Source organism: Ornithorhynchus anatinus, chromosome 7, assembly GCF_004115215.2.
Source record: "Ornithorhynchus anatinus isolate Pmale09 chromosome 7, mOrnAna1.pri.v4, whole genome shotgun sequence".
NCBI classification, from domain to species: domain Eukaryota; kingdom Metazoa; phylum Chordata; class Mammalia; order Monotremata; family Ornithorhynchidae; genus Ornithorhynchus; species Ornithorhynchus anatinus.
Window position 1 is genome coordinate 59,149,138 of NC_041734.1, and position 16,376 is coordinate 59,165,513.

The 16,376-nt window shown below is 51.3% G+C and overlaps 1 protein-coding gene across 1 annotated transcript; it reads right to left on the reverse strand.

Annotated features, from left to right (window-relative positions):
- Positions 1-460: 460 nt before the first annotated feature.
- CHIT1 (chitinase 1) lies at positions 461-13,821 on the reverse strand. The gene is made up of 11 exons (XM_029069364.2): positions 13,665-13,821; positions 13,054-13,083; positions 7,877-8,078; positions 5,904-5,960; positions 4,916-5,081; positions 4,421-4,545; positions 3,864-3,987; positions 3,330-3,512; positions 2,541-2,654; positions 2,007-2,133; positions 461-906 (listed from the first exon to the last, which is right to left on the reverse strand). The coding sequence occupies exons 1-11, from the start codon at positions 13,687-13,689 to the stop codon at positions 662-664; spliced, it is 1,398 nt and encodes a 465-aa protein (XP_028925197.1). The 5' UTR covers positions 13,690-13,821; the 3' UTR covers positions 461-661.
- Positions 13,822-16,376: the final 2,555 nt, after the last annotated feature.

Sequence of the window (16,376 nt, forward strand, 5' to 3'; positions counted from 1 at the left end):
GGTGGCGGTGTCTTCTATAATGGGAAAGCTAGGTGAAGGAGAGGATGAAGATGGAAAGTTTGGTTTGGGATATGTTGAGCTTGAGGTGAGCACTCTACCCTACCCCTCGATTCCCTGACTTCAGTTGGTCCGGGCAGTGGAGAAGAAGAGGTGAAAATCTCCGAAGTCCCCTGAAAGAAGTGGGATAGTGCCCCAACCCCGTGCCGACAGGATGAGGGCCAAGCATCCCCCAGGCCAGTGCCTCCAGCCAGACAGAGAGCTTCTCCTCTGCTCACAGTGACCTGCTGGGCTCCTATATCTGGCTGATGGGTAGTCAGGGCAGAGCAGGGTGTGAGGGTGGAATGCTAGAAAACTGAGCTTATCGATCAGAACCCTACGATCTTACAATCCTGGTCCCCACGACCCACTAAAGCATCTCTGGAGAGAAGCCCGACAGGCTGGGGAAAATAAACAGCATCACTCAGGGAGAAAATATTTATTTTGTGACCAAAGTCAGAGCGCCAAGGACTAGGGGTGGGTTGGAGAGGAGGGGAAGGTGGTCAAGAGCAAATCTTCCAGCTGAGAACTGGAGATGGAAAGAGAAAACAGCTCATCCGCTGGCTGGGCTGAATCTCCAGGCTCTACTCTGCTCTTGGGATGGGGGGAGCCCCCGAGGGCTGACTCAGGGCCAGTTGCAGCAGGAGCAGGCAGTGCTGTAGATCAGGCCGGGTGGACACTTCTGCTCGAACGTCTGCCCTCGGGCACAGATGTAGAAGCTGGTGTTGTCACTGGGGTTGGGGTAGTTGCCGTCGGCTTTGTCGGCACAGAAGCCTTCCCCAGGGTTCGGTGGACCGGCTGTGGGCCCCTGGGTGGGACCAGCAGTGGGCTTCGGGGCCTCGGTGGGCATTGGAGGTGGTGCCGGAAGATCTGTGGGGAGAGTGTGTAAGTGAGTCCCGGGTCCTGCAGGGGTGCAGTGGGAACGATTCGGACACTCTTGGTGGGCGGTGATGAGGCTATCTGTTCTGTGTATCATCTGGGGCATCAGGGACCCAGGCTGTCTCCCCTGAGCTCATTTCTGTGTGTTTCTCCTCATCCTCATCCCTTTTGTCCAGCGGTGGGGTCATTCGAGGAGTGGCCAAACAAATCCTTGTGAGCCTCAAGGTAGCCCGAGGGGACTTCATTGCCCCAGCGGTCCAGAGCAGCAGCTCAGTAAAGTCCACCCTGGCTGGGTCCTTCAGGATATCCAAACCCATTACAGACCTTCCCAGGGACTCTGTGTGGGAGACCTGCCTGGGGACAATGGGCTTGATGCCCCCAGAATGTCTTGCCTGCTTCTGTTCCCCTTCCCCCGAGGGCCCCTCAGTCCTCCTCACCCCCAGGGCTACCCCACAACCTCCACCAGGGCACTCGGTTTTCATAATAATAATAATCATGGCATTTGTTAAGTGCTTACTATGTATCAAGCACTGTAAGTGCAGGGGTAGATACAATATACATGGGGGTCACAGTCTAAGTCGGAGGGTGAACAGGTGTTAAAACACCATTTTGCAGATGAGGGAACTGGGGCACAGAGAAGTTAAGTGACTTGCTCAACGTCACATAGCAGATAAGTGGCGGAATGGTTATTAGAACCCAGGTTCTCTGAGTCCCAGATCTGTGCTCTTTCCACTAGGCCACACTACTGCTCCTTGAGGTGCTGTCAGCTGGTAATGGGCAGGTTTGGCTCATTTCTTCCCATTTGGTGGATTGGTGGTCCCCCCGGCGCACTGTGCCTGGAGAAGCTGTCCAGTTGCATTGCCTTTGTTGGACCCCTACCCCGGGGTTAGCCACACTGCCAGTCAGGAGGGGAGAGGACGTAATTGCGATTGTGGGAGTCTGTGACACCACCCCCTGGTCTTGAATGGAGTTGGGAATGGACAACATTGGAGTTGGGGTGAACGACATTCCCCAGTGGGTGCCTCAAGACGAGACAGGGATCTTCCCTGGGCTGGCCAGATTCTGCCAGCCATCCTTGGGCCCTTATTTACCCAGTTCCTTCCTCAGTGCCCGGATGAGTGGGTATGTGCCCTGGTTGCAGAAGGAGCCCACGAAGTCATCCAAGTCAAGGGCCCACACCATGGCACCTCCCAGGCCCAGCTGCTTCAGGTACTGGACCTGCAAGAGGGAAAGGGGTGGGCTGAAACAGGTCCTCATCCACTCTGGTCCTCAGTTTTCCCTTTTGGAGGGAGGGAGTGGGTCAGACCAGCCAGGATCCTGGGCTTCAGGGAGGAAGGGAGTTGCTTGGACGGCCTCTGCTCCCTGTCAGATCCAGCCCCGCAACAGGAATCCAGACAACTAGGTCCAAGACCCATTTCCACTCCTGAACCCCTAGGTTTCCTAACGGTTGTTCCTGAGTACGCTTCCTCCCAAGCCCCGATCCCCAGGAAGAGCCAGAAACAAATGACCAGGAGCAGAAGCAGAGAGGCACCCCCTCACACTTTGGGCCAACCAAGAGTTGTAAAGCCCACCCTCCCGTCTTCTCCACTATCACCCGTAGAGCGGAGACCCGTCCGTGCGCTCACCTTGGTTGTGAGACTCTCGACGTTGTCAAAACCCACCCACTGGTTGTTCAGGACCGCGTAAGGAACCTTCTGGTCCTCAATCATGTGGATGGTGGCTCCTTGCCAGGCGCAGACCTGAAAGAGCAGAGCAGTGCAGCCACTCCTGCCTTCTGAGGCCAGGGGGGATCATGGCGAGGACTCACTTCTCCGCTGGACAGCCAGCATCAGCCGATCAGGAGCCAGGACTGGCTCCGGTTAAGGGAAGACTGACCCGTCTGGCCCTGATTAAGCCCACCTCCCCCAGGAAGCCTTCCCAGATTGCCCCGCCCAGCCATCCTCACTCCAAGGACTCCCCTGAGCTCTTCTGATACTGGCCCTGTTTCTCTGTGTCTAGCCTGCCTTCCCCACCCCCATTAGGCTGTGAGCTGATACAGGGTTGATGACAATTCCTTTTTCTAACATACACACACACAAACACACAGACCCCAGCCCCCGTCAGCAGTCCATGGATCTGTCTGCCCTGAACACTGATGGCTGATTGACTGGTGCTGTGCCCTGGAGAGGTCAGGGCAGATTCAGGGCTGATGTGAGATCTCAGTCTACTCCAGGTGGAGTCAGCCCATGAGCCTCAGACTACCTGACTGGGTAGCTACCTGGCAGGAAAATCCTTTTTCTGGGGGAATGGGTCAGGGCTGCAAGTGCCAGTCACTCTTGCTTGAAGCAGCCCTCAGCATCAATGGGGCCCTGGGTCATGGAAGGTGACCGTTCGGTCCTTGGGTTAAGCCCCGAGCCCCTTCCTCCCCAACTTACCTCGTAGTAGCTCAGCATGCCGCCCTCTCTGGTGTAGGTGCCAGCAGTCCCACCCCCAGCGATTGGGGCACCCACGCCCGTGTTGGAGGATGCGAGTGTGAAGCTGCGGCCATAGGTGGGCATACCCAAGATCAGCTTGCTAGCTGGAGTTCCCTTCTCGACCCAATACCTCGCGGCAAAATCCTGCAGGAAAGACAGGGCAGAGGTCAGGGGGCAGGGAGGGCTGCCCAAGCCCTGTGGGCTGGATGGGCAGGAGGCCCGAGTGAGATGGCAAGGAAGCCGGGTTCTAATCTCTGACCAATCACTGACATCCTGGGTGGACTGGAATGGGCTTCATACCCTCTCTGGGTCTCCGTTATTCTAGCTGCAAAAGGGGGTGGTCTAACCCTCACCCCGCTCTTCTTTATTCCCCCCATTTTAGGAGAGTTGTTTGAGAATTTCCAGGCCCCACTTCTATCCACACCCACTTCCCTTCCTGCCTCACCCCGGTTCCCTTGTTATCTGGGTCGGCAGGCTGGGAATCCCCCCACGTACAACAGTGAGTTCGGCAGCAGATCCACTCTCCTCCTTCCTCTTGTACAGGGGGCTGTTGTGGCCGGTTGAAGTATCCCAGGTGCCGTGGAAGTCATAGGACATGAGACAGATGAAATCCAGGTACCTGTGGGAGATGGATGAGGGAGAGTGGATTCGGAGGGAGGAATCAAACGATAGTATTCATTTAGTTCTTACTGGATGCAGACACTGTACTAAGACTGCAATAGAGTTGGTGAACATAATCCCTTCCCTCCGGGAGCTTGCAGTCTAGGAATGGGGAGGAGGAGGGGAAGAATGGGAGAGAGAGGAGGATGTTAATGGGGTGATCAAAGGGGTTGTGGAACACTGTTGTGGAGAATCCTTCCAGGTGTCATATGTCTGTCCTGGGAGAAGTCCAGTCATTCCTGGAGGTAGAGGGGTGGAGGGAATACCTTCTGGGAGATTGGATGTGTGGAATGTTCCTTCCCCCACTCCTCTGACCCAGGGCTAATAGAACACCCTGCCATGCTGGTCCCCACACCCTTACAGCCACCCACCCTCCCCTGCGAAAGACTCACTTGGAGATTTTATCAATTTCATAGCCACCGTCGATGTTGCTTCTTCCTGCAGCCACTGCAGCAGACAGAAGGAGCCTGTCTCTCCCGGTTGACTTCCCTTCTTCTTCAAAGGCACTGAGCAGTTCCTAGAGGGAACAATCCCCAGACCCAATGCAGGCATTGTGGGATGACAACAACTCTAGAGCACGGCTCGTAATTTCTACCCCAGTACCTGTTGGGTCCATTCTCTCCCTCCACAAAGGGAAACTCAGGTTTGAATGCTCCACTAGAAATTAGTGTGGACCCAAAGAGACAGTGGCCTTTATATGAATTATTATGGTAATAGGGAGGCAGTTCGCTCAGGAGGTCGGGCCACGTTGAAGCCCAGATTCTGGTTCTCTCTGAAAGCCGCTAAATCCAGTTAGTCCCTGCGGGTTGGTTCCTGGAAAGGGCTGAGCTAGGGGGCCGGACTGGGCACTTTGTGTGGCAGGGAGGGCTGCGGCCACCCAGCTGTACCTGCACCAGGGTGGTGAAGCGGGCTTTGTCTTCAGGAGGGCTGCCTCTGTTCCCCGGGTACTCCCAATCCAGGTCCAGACCATCAAAACCGTGTTGACGCAGAAAAGAGATGGATGACTGGATGAAGGTCTGGCGGTTGGCGGCGCTGGACACCATGGTGGTGAACCTGAGGGGGCGGAGGACATTTGCAGGGGGCAACAACTGACCTGGCCTCCCTCCCAACCTGCCTAGGGGTTTGGGGAAACCCCCTTCCCTTGGCCAGATGGGGGTGTCCCCTTGGCATTAGCTTCACCAATCTCCACCTCTGGGGCAAGGACCAAGGATGGTTATCTGACACTCGGCTTGGGAAGACCAAAGAGAGGAAAAGACTCAGGGTGAGAAGATCAGTAGAAGAATGAACCTGCCTGCGCCAACATGAGAATGAAAGGTGGAAACCGAGGTTCTCAGAGGAACCTCGTGGGTGAAAGCAGTTGGATGAGTCTGTCATATTCCATTGACCTAAATATCACCCTTATGTTTCTTTCTGCTACCTAGCTCATACATTCCAGAACCCTTTCAGAGGGGAAATTGAATCTCAAGGAAGAGGGGCTGATCCCAAGTAAGGAGGCAAGCACAGCCCAGGTCCCAGGCCCCCCCCGACCCCATGCTTCAGTCACTCAGTAGAAAGAGCCTGGGCTTCGGAGTCAGAGGTCATGGGTTTGAAACCCTGCTCTGCCACTTGTCAGCTGTGTGACTGTGGCCAAGTCACTTCACTTCTCTGTACCTCAGTTACCTCATCTGTAAAATGGAGATTAACTGTGAGCCTCACGGGGGACGACCTGATTACCTGTATCTCCCCCAGCGCTTAGAACAGTGCTCTGCACATAGTAAGCGCTTAACAAATACCAACATCATTATTAGCCAGTGCCTAGACAGCTCAGACAGTCTTCTCTCCTCTTCTTCCTCACTCCCGACCATACCCCAGCCCTGGCCCCAGCCCCGGACTTACTTCTGAGTTCCAAAGTTCCATCCTCCAATGGCCAGAAGGGTCTTCAATTCGGGATTCCTAGGAAAGTCAAGAGGAAGGTCAAGTGAGGCTGGGTTAAAGGATGTGTCCCCCACTCAGGCCCCCAAAAGATGACCCTCCCAATGTCCCTCCTGTGGGGGCAGAGGGTTAATTAGCATAATCATGAGTCAGATGAGCCTTATATGCTGGAGAAATGAAAGCAGCGGTGGGGAAGGAGTAGAGTCTGTTGCTCTGACAGTGCCATGTCCTGAGTGCAGGTTGAGAACCCAGCTTCGGGCCAGACACCATGGGGGCAGAGAAATGAGATCAGGGCCTCACCCTCAATTTTCCTCTGGCATCTTGCTCCCTAGATCTCAAAACTCTTTATAGACCCACCCACTCCCTTCCCCATTATTGACCTGGGGGAAGATACTAAAGTTAGACATGTCATAGACTTGTAGACACCTAGGCAATAATTGGGAAGGTAGAAAAGGAATTACTGGCATCGAGGCAGAAATGAGAACCATTTGGGGAAGTCTGGAAAGAGTTCCTGGAAGAGGGGGGAGATTTGGGAAGTGTTTGGGGAGAGAGTGAGAAGAGAATTCCAAGTGAGGCACACTTGAGTGGTGGTTCAGAGGTGATGGTTCAGAGGCAATTAATAGCTCTTGTGACACGCTTCCTCTAAAGTTCATTGTCCTGGGACATCTCCTATGCTCAGTTAAGTGCAAATACAAATTTCTGCCCAAATCCCATACTTAATGCACCTGTTTGCAATTTACTGAACCTGATTAGGGATCATTAGCAAGGAATTGCTGCCCGTCCCTTCCATTCTGAAGCTGAGAAACAGCAATGCCTAGTGGTAAAAACACAGACCTGAAGTCTAACCCTGGCTCTGCCACTTGCCAGCTGTGTGAACAGGGGTAAGTGACACAACATCTCCTGGCCTCAGTTTCTTCATCTGTAAAATAGCAACTTAATGCCTGTTCTCCCTCTCCTCTAGACTGAGCCCCATGTGGGACAGGGACTACATCTGATCTGAATGTCTTGTTTAAACCCCACTGTTTAGCACAGTTCTTGACAGATAGTATGTGCTTAAATGCCATAATCATTATCATTTTATTTCCCCCACTTGATTTGCTCCTAGTTTCAAGGAGAATCCCGGCTTTAGGCTTCACCAAATCCAGTGGTTTTCCTTCCCTTCTATCCTTATCTTATCCTTTCCTTATCTTTCCCCTAGGATATATGAGCTTGGACTCTGCTCCAGAGAGACGCCCCTGACCTTCCCCTGTCCCTCTGCTGATCCTTGCTCCCTACTAGGGAAACCTCTTTGTTCAACCTGACCAGTTTAGAGAGCTGAGCATGTGTTACTGCCTCATATGACTTGTCTAGAAGACCTGCTCTCAGAGGGCAGAATCAAAATCAATCAGTCCATCAATCAGTGGTACTTACTGAGCCCAAGCTGTGGGCAGAGCACTGTATTAAGTGCTTAGGAGACTACTGAAGAGTTGGTAGAGTTGTCTTCTCTTGCTTCTGTAACCGTCCATAATGTATTAACAGTGGGGGTGGGCAGATCGGAATGGGGATCCACATACGCTGATGAGTCGATGGACACTGTTCACCAGCTTCAGAATGGGAAGGAGAAGAGGCAGGGGCAGCCATTCCTTGCTAACTATCCCTAATCGTGCTCAGTAAATTGCAAACAGGTGCATTAGGTATGAGATTGGGGCAGAAATTTGCATTTGTGTTTAACTGAGCAGAGGAGATGCCCCAGGACAATGAGCTTTAAAGGTAAAGTGTCATAAAAGCAATTAATTGCCGCTGTACCATCACCTCTGTTGTGTGCCTCACTTAGAATTCTCTTCTCACTCTCTCTCCTCTGTCTGGTGGCCATGGAGCTTTCCCAGCTACCATATCTGTGCCAGCAGTGCCCTCAAGGTGATGTCCATCCTAGGGGTCCCCTGTGGTTGGTCACTCACTTGCTTTTCAGCCCGTTGAAGGACTTGTAGAGCGTCTCATCGTTCCATTCGTAGGTGGTCAGCTGGTTGTTGTTCATGTTGGCGAAGGCGTAGATGAGGTGGGTGCACAGACCTGGGTCGACATGCTCAGGGAGGAAGCGACCCGCGCCCGGCCGGTACTGAGACCAATTGGTGAAGTAGCAAACTAGCTTGGTAGCAGCACCTGGGTTGGCAGGGAAACAGGGGGTCGGGGGAGGAAGATATGGGTGAGGGCAGAGTGAACCATGTCCACCCTGCAATTTCCTGAAACAGTCTGTGGACTCAGTGGGAGAGGACATACAGAGAAGAAGGCAGGAGAAGGAAGCAGAGTGTCAGGGAGGAGACTTATCTGAGTGTTGAAAGATGCTAGAGATCAAAGGTTGTGACTTTTAAGGGAGACTAGCGTTTACAAATACTGTTAAAATATGCCAGTGAATGTTAATGGCTTTGAAAGGTAACAAGCATGAGTGTTGATTGTTATTATTTAATGGTATCTATCAAATCCCCTTCCTTCTGGTCCTCCCAATTACCCTAATACAGAACCTGTTGTGTAGCGGAAGAATGCCGTGCCTGGGAATTAGGAAACCTGGTTTCTAATCCCAGTTAGGCCACTTGAGGGCTGAGAAATCTTGGGCAGTCACTTAACTTCTCTGAGCTTCAATTTCTTCATCTGTTAAATTAAGATTCAGTCCCTGTTCTCCCTCCTGCTTAGATTGGGAGCCCACAGAGGAACAGTAGAAGTGATGCTATTTATTAGCACTTACTGGGTGGAGATGAACCTAGGAGTCAGAGGACTCCTCTGGATTCAAAACCAGGCTCTGCCACTTCCCTGCTGTATGAACTTGGGAAGTTACTTAAATTCTCTGTGCCTCAGTTTCCTCATCTGTAAAATGGAGATTCAATACTTTGACTGTGAGCCCCCTGTGGACCAGGGAACCATCGCCCCTGCCCTCCTCCCTTCCTTAACTTCTATTTTTAACCACTCAATCTCCAAAGGCTCCTTCCCCTCTGCCTTCAAACATGCCCACGTCTCCCCCATCCTAAAAAAACCCACTCTCGACCCCACTTCCCCCTCCAGTTATCGCCCTATCTCCCTACTACCCTTCCTTTCCAAAATCCTAGAACGAGTCGTCTACAATCGCTGCTTAGAATTCCTTAACTCCCATTCTCTCCTGGACCCTCTCCGATCTGGCTTCCGTCCCCTCCACTCTACAGAGACTGCTCTCTCTAAGGTCACCCGTGACCTCCTTCTTGCCAAATCCAATGGCTCCTACTTCATTCTGATCCTCCTTGACCTCTCTGCTGCCTTTGACACTGTCGACCATCCCCTCCTCCTCCATACCTTATCTCACCTTGGCTTCACGGACTCCGTCCTCTCCTGGTTCTCCTCTTACCTCTCTGGCCGGTCATTCTCGGTCTCCTTCGCTGGCGCCTCCTCCCCCTCCCATCCTATAACTGTTGGAGTTCCTCAAGGGTCAGTTCTTGGCCCTCTTCTGTTCTCCGTTTACACTCACTCCCTCGGTGAACTCATCCGCTCTCACGGCTTTGACTACCATCTCTACGCAGATGACACGCAGATCTACATCTCCGCCCCTGTCCTCTCCCCCTCCCTTCAGGGTCGCATCTCCTCCTGCCTCCGGGACGTCTCCACCTGGATGTCGGCCCGCCACCTAAAACTCAACATGAGCAAGACTGAGCTCCTCATCTTCCCTCCCAAGCCCGGTCCTCTCCCAGACTTCCCTATCACTGTGGATGGCACGACCATCCTTCCCGTCTCTTGGGCCCTCAATCTCGGTGTCATCCTTGACTCGTCTCTCTCGTTCACCCCACGCATCCGATCCGTTACCGAGACCTGCCAGTTTCACCTTTACAATATCGCCAAGATCCGCCCTTTCCTCTCCACCCAAACGGCTACCTTACTGCTACGGGCTCTCGTTATATCCCGGCTAGACTAATAATAATAATAATAATAATGTTGGTATTTGTTAAGCGCTTACTATGTGCCGAGCACTGTTCTAAGCGCTGGGGTAGACACAGGGAATCAGGTTGTCCCACTTGGGGCTCACAGTCTTAATCCCCATTTTACAGATGAGGTAACTGAGGCACCGAGAAGTTAAGTGACTTGCCCAAAGTCACACAGCTGACAAATGGCCGAGCCGGGATTTGAACCCATGACCTCTGACTCCAAAGCCCGCGCTCTTTCCACTGAGCCACGCTGCTTCTCTACTGTGTCAGCCTTCTCTCCGATCTCCCTTCCTCCTCTCTCGCCCCGCTCTGGTCTATTCTTCACTCCGCTGCCCGGCTCATCTTCCCGCAGAAACGATCTGGGCATGTCACTCCCCTTCTTAAACAACTCCAGTGGTTGCCTATCAACCTCTGCTCCAAACAAAAACTCCTCACTCTAGGCTTCAAGGCTCTACATCACCTTGCCCATTCCTACCTCTTCTCCCTTCTCTCGTTCTACCGCCCATCCGGCACGCTCCTCCACCGCCCACCTCCTCGCCGTCCCTCGGTCTCGCCTATCCCGCCGTCGACCCCCGGGCCACGTCTTCCCGTGGTCCCGGAACGCCCTCTCTCCTCACCTCCGCCAAACTGATTCTCTTCCCCTCTTCAAAACCCTACTTAAAACTCACCTCCTCCAAGAGGCCTTCCCAGACTGAGTTCCTCTTCTCCCTCTACCGCCCCCCCTTCACCTCTCCGCAGCTTAACCCTCTTTTCCCCCCCCATCTCCCTCTGCTCCTCCCCCTTTCCCTTCCCATCCCCACAGCACTGTACTCGCCCGCTCAACTGTATATATTTTCATTACCCTATTTATTTTGTTAATGAAATGTACATCGCCTCGATTCTATTTAGTTGCCATTGTTTTTACAAGATGTTCTTCCCCTCGACTCTATTGCCATTGTTCTGGTCTGTCCGTCTCCCCCGATTAGACCGTGAGCCCGTCAAACGGCAGGGACTGTCTCTATCTGTTGCCAACTTGTTCATTCCAAGCGCTTAGTACAGTGCTCTGCACATAGTAAGCGCTCAATAAATACTTGAATGAATGAATCTTACCTGATTAACTTGTATGTACCCCAGCTCTTAGAAGAGTGCTTGATACATAGTAAGCACTTAACAGATACCATTTTTTTCAGAAAAAAAATGACTAAGCGCTGGGACAGAAAACACAGGCAGGAATTATTCATTCATTCATTCATTCGAACATAGTTATTGAGTGCTTACTGTGTGCCAAGCACTGTACTAAGCGCTTGGGAGAGCACAGTCCAACAATAAACAGATACATTCCCTGCCCATAACGAGCTTACAGCTGGAGGGCGAGATGGATATTAATATAAATAAATTACAGATATGTACATAAGTGCTGTGGGGCTGGGAGGGGGAATGAAGTAAGGGGGCAAGACAGGATGACGTAGAAGAGGGTGGGAGAAGAGGAAAGGAGTGCTTAATCAGGGAAGGTCTCTTGGAGGAGATGTGTCTTCCAAAAGGCTTGGAAGCGGGATAGAGTAATTGTCAGATTTGAGGAGGAGGGCATTCCAGGCCAGAGGCAAGAAGTGGGCAAGGGGTCAGCGGCGAGATAGATTAGAAGGTTAGCATTAGAGGAGCGAAGTGTGCGGGCTATGTTGTAATAGGAGAGTAGTGAGGTGAAGGTAGGAGGGGGCAAAGTTATCGAGTGCTTTAAAGCCAATTCTAAGGAGTTTTTGTATGATGCAGAGGTGGATGGACTATGTCCTGAACCTTTTTTGTAGAAAAATTTATCCAGGCAGCAGAATGGAGTATGGACTGGAGTGGGGAGAGACAGGAGGCTGAGAAGTCAGCAAGGAGGTTGATGTAGTATTCCAGGCGGGATAGGGTGAGTGATTGAATTAATGCGGTAGCTGTTTGGATGGAGAAGAAAGGGCAGATTTTAGTGATGTTGTGAAGGTGGAACTGATAGGATTTAGTTATGGATTGAATATGTAGGTCGAAAGAGAGAGGAGTCAAGAATAACGCCAAGGTTATTGGGCTCGTGAGACAGGAAGGATGATGGGGCCTTCTACAGTGCTGGGAAAGTCTGAAGAGGATAGGGTTTGAGTCAGAAGATAAGGAGTTCTGTTTGGACATCTTAAAACTTGAGGTGATGGGCAGACATCCAAATAGAGATGTCTTGAAGCAGGAGGAAATGCAAGACTGCAAAGAGGGAGAGAGATCAGGACTGGTGATGTAGATTTGGAAATCATCTGCATAGAGGTTGTAGTTGAAGCCATGGGAGCGAATGAGTACTCCAAGGGAGTGTGTGTAGATGGAGAATAGAAGGGGACACAGAACTGAACCTTGAAGGACCCCCACGTTAGGGGGCGGGAGGCAGAGAAGGAGTCCAAGAAAGAGACTGAGAATGAGCAGCCAGAGAGATAAGATGAAAATCAGGAGAGGACAGTGTCAGTGAAACGGAGGTTGGATAATGTGTCCAGGAGGGGGTGGTCGACAGTGTCAGAGGCAGCTGAAAGGTCGAGGAGGATTAGGACGGAGTAAAGGCCACTGAATTTGGCAAGAAATCACTGGTGACCTTTGTGAGGGTGATTTCTGTAGAGTGCAGGGTACAGAAGCCAGATTGGAGGGGGTCATGGAGAAAACTGGAGGAGAGGAATGAAAATAGTAATGATAGTAAAGATAACAATAATTTATAGTAATAAACAACAACTGTGGTATTAAGAAGCACTAACCATGTGCCAAGTACTGTACTAAGTGCGGGGACAGAAACAAGAAAATCAAGTCCCACATGGGTCTCACAGCTTAAAGAGGGGAGAGAAGTATTGAGCCCCCATTTTGCAGATGAGGGAAGTGAGGCAGAGAAGTTAAGTGATTTACCCAAGGTCACAAAACAAGTGAGTAGTGGAGTCAGGATTAGAATCCAGGTCTTCTGACTCCCAGGCCCATTCTCTTTCCACTAGTCATGCTGTTTCCCATTTAATTCTCTAGGTTCCATTAGTCCTTCACTCCTACCTGCCTCTCCTTTACTAGAGGTGTCCAGTGAGATGAAAGAGATAAGAAAGTACCTTAGAAGAAAGGACCCAACATCCTGCTACTATTTACATTTATAAATTAAAAAGTGCTTGGAAATCTATCAGAGAGGAAGACTCTGGGTCAGCTGAAAGCAGTGGGGGAGGGAAACATGTACTTACTGCACTGAACCAGCAGCAGGATGGCCACACCTAAGAGAGTGGGGAGAGGGATGAGTTAGTATAATAATAATAATGCTGTGCAATCAATTGATCATCACCGGCCCTACCCAGGGGTTCTCCAGGAAAGTAGCTGCTGCTGGGACCAGGGGCCCAGCACAAGGGTTGGGGTTGGGGGGAGAGGAACAGCGGAGGTAGGTGGGCCCATGGAGCTCCCATTCTGACTTCTCGGGGCTGAACCTGACAACTGGGTCTTGTGGGGAAACCCCCAGCCACCATGTATCCCATCACTTATTCTCAAGATCCAACTGATTCCTGGATATTCAATCCCAAAACATAGAGCCCCAGCGGCTGAACTTGTATTCTCTCTCCTGTGCCCAACAAAGCTGGGACCAGAGCCTGGGGAGCACTGAACTCTAGGTTAGTCTGAGCCCCAACCGCTCTGAGCAGGAGTGCCTTGGGATTGCCCCAGGGTCGAAAGTGACCCACGGGCCTGCCTTGGTGCCCTCCTGTAACTCACCTGCCAGAGGCCCCCCACATTCTTGGCCTCTCAGCCTCTCTCCGCCTCCATGCTCCCACCCCTGCTTCCTCCCTTTCCCTTGCAATCAACTCACCTGCCCAAAGTCCTGCAGACCTCATCTTGACCTTGAGTCTCTGAGTCCTCCAGACAAAGACTGCCCATCCAACCTCTCCTGCCTCTTTTATATCTGTGCCTGTACCACCCTCCTTTCAGGTGTGTTGAAATCCCATGCCAGTGGCCAGGGGTTGGAGGGGCCAGGGAGGTTTGAATGGGAACAATTGTGCAAAGCCTGACACAATGAGGGAGGCTTTGGCAATCCCCGTGTCTCAGAAAGGATCACAAGATGTGAGCCGTCCGCAGCCTGGGCGCATGCCAATTGTGGCTGGCATTTCCAAACTCAGAATTGCCAAATTTGCAGCCTTGTTGGGTGATTCTGATTTTACTCTTTTGTAAAGTAAAGCGCTTCCAAGTTCATGGCAATGAGACCATGAAATGGTGACATGCTGGATCGGGGATGGAGTCCGGCGGGGTTGACATGTGAGTAGGAGGAAATGTTTTTCTTGACAGAATGATGCCTTGAGTCCTCTGTGACCAACAAGACACCCATTCTGGGAGGGTGGTGAAGTGGAAACTCTGAAGGATCTGGACAGACTGAGGTTTTGATAGTCACAGGATTGGTTTCCTCAAAGCTCACCCCCACCAACCCCTCAAGAGCCTCCATCACATGTCTGTATCCTTGGCAGCAACCAATCAGTGGTATTTAGTGAACATTTAATGGGTTCAGAGCACAACACTAAGTACTTGGGAGACTACAATATTAATAATAATGATGGCATTTGTTAAGCACTTACTATGTGCTGGGAGAGATGCAAGGTTATCAGGTTGTCCCAGGTGGGGCTCACAGTCTTAATCCCCATTTTACAGATGAGGTAACTGAGGCACAGAAAAGTTAAATGATTTGTCCAAGGTCACACAGCTGACAAGTGGCAGAGCCGGGATTAGAACCCACAACCTCTGACTCCCAAACCCACGCTCGTTCCACTAAGCCAGACCTGTTCATTCATTCATTCTATTGTATTTATTGAGCACTACTGTGTGCAGAACACTGTACTAATCACTGGGAAAGCCCAATTCAGCAACAAATAGAGACAATCCCTGCCCACAATAAGGCTCTCAGTCTAGAAGGGAGGAGACAAGCATCAGAACAAGTAAATAATAATGTTGGTATTTGTTAAGCGCTTACTATGTGCAGAGCACTGTTCTAAGCGCTGGGGGGAGATACAGGGTCATCAGGTTGTCCCACATGAGGCTCACAATCTTAATCCCCATTTTACAGATGAGGTAACTGAGGCACAGAGAAGTTAAGTGACTTGCCCAAGGTCACACAGCTGACAAGCGTTGGATCCGGGATTCGAGCCCATGTGCTATGACTCCCAAGCCCGGGCTCTTTCCACTGAGCCACGCTGCTTCTCTACTGTAGCATCAATATAAATAAATAGAATTATAGATATAGATATACACATCATTAATATGAATAAATAGAATTATCAGTATGTACATATCTACACAAGTACGTATATACACAAGTGCTGTGGGGTGGGGGGATAGAGCAAAGGGAGAGAGGAGGGGCACTGGGGAGAGGAGGAGGAGCAGAGGAGAAGGGGGGCTTAGTCTGGGAAGGCCTTCTGGGTGAGGTGAGCCTTCAGTAGGGCTCTGAAGGGGGGAAGTGTGACTGTTTGGCGGATTTGAGGAGGGAGGGCATTCCAGGCCAGAGGTAGGACGTGGGCCAGCCGTGAGAATGAGAAGTGATGAGATGAGATGTGAGAATGAGACACAGTGAGAAGGTTAGCACCCGAGTGAGAAGGTTAGTACCAGACTGTTAAACATGTTCCTTGCCCACAAGGCTCTCACAGTCTACAGAAGGCAGGGATCATGACTTCTCTCTATGGGACTCTCCCAGGAGCTCAGTTCAGCGGGATCCCGGTAAATCAGTAGCTTGCCATGCTGGGACTCTGTAACCCATGATGGCCTCCGGGCAAAAGTTGCGTGGATCATCACTGCCCATAAAGTTGCATTGGCTTCATGGAACCGCACAGTGCTAAAGGAGGACTTCGATTGATTGGCTGATTGAGAACTTGACAGAGCACAGGCCTGGAAATCAGCGGGGCATGGGTTCTAATCCCAGCTCTGCCACTTGTCTGCTCTGTGACGTTGGGTAAGTCACTTCATTTCTCTGAGCCTCAGTTACCTCATCTGTAAAATGGGGATTAAGACAGTGAGTCCCACGTGGGACACGGACCGTGTCCAACCCGGTTAGCTTGTTTCTACCTTTGTGCCTGGTACAAAGTAAGAGCTTAACAAATACCACAATTATTATTGTTATTATTATTATGTTGTCAGTCATTTCAGGAAAGATAGCCCCTTCTATCCATCCCCACCACCCTCTCTGCCCTGCGGTATCTGGGGGGTGGCGGGGGGAAAGGCTGAGTCGGGACGGTCTTGCTTCGTATTCTCCTTCTATCGGCTGGGGCTCAGCCTGCAGGAGGGGGAGAACTGGAATGTGATCCCCATCTTAAGGGGGTGTGAAGAGGGGCTGTTGGGATGGCAACACAATATTAGAAAAGAAGGGTCACTTCCCTATTCCTTTCCCCTCACCACAAGGTAGGCTGTGTTCTCAGCAGGAGGTTTGAGAAGGGTCATTCAGCTTCTTAAAAGCTGCTGCAGGTGGGCATGGAGACTCAACTTTAGATTAAAGTAGTGCAAGGCAAGCCCAAAAAGGAAACCTCTCGAGAGTTATGTAAACCTT

What these genes read in the sequence shown, in the direction of transcription:
- CHIT1 (XM_029069364.2), bottom strand. Translation starts at nt 13,689, where the DNA reads ATGAGGTCTGCAGGACTTTGGGCAG. An exon ending in CCTGCTGCTGGTTCAGTGCA is followed by an intron (nt 8,079 to 13,053) that starts GTAAGTACATGT and finishes CTGCCAACCCAG; the next exon opens with GTGCTGCTACCAAGCTAGTT. An exon ending in GCTTCACCACCCTGGTGCAG is followed by an intron (nt 4,546 to 4,915) that starts GTACAGCTGGGT and finishes TGTTCCCTCTAG; the next exon opens with GAACTGCTCAGTGCCTTTGA.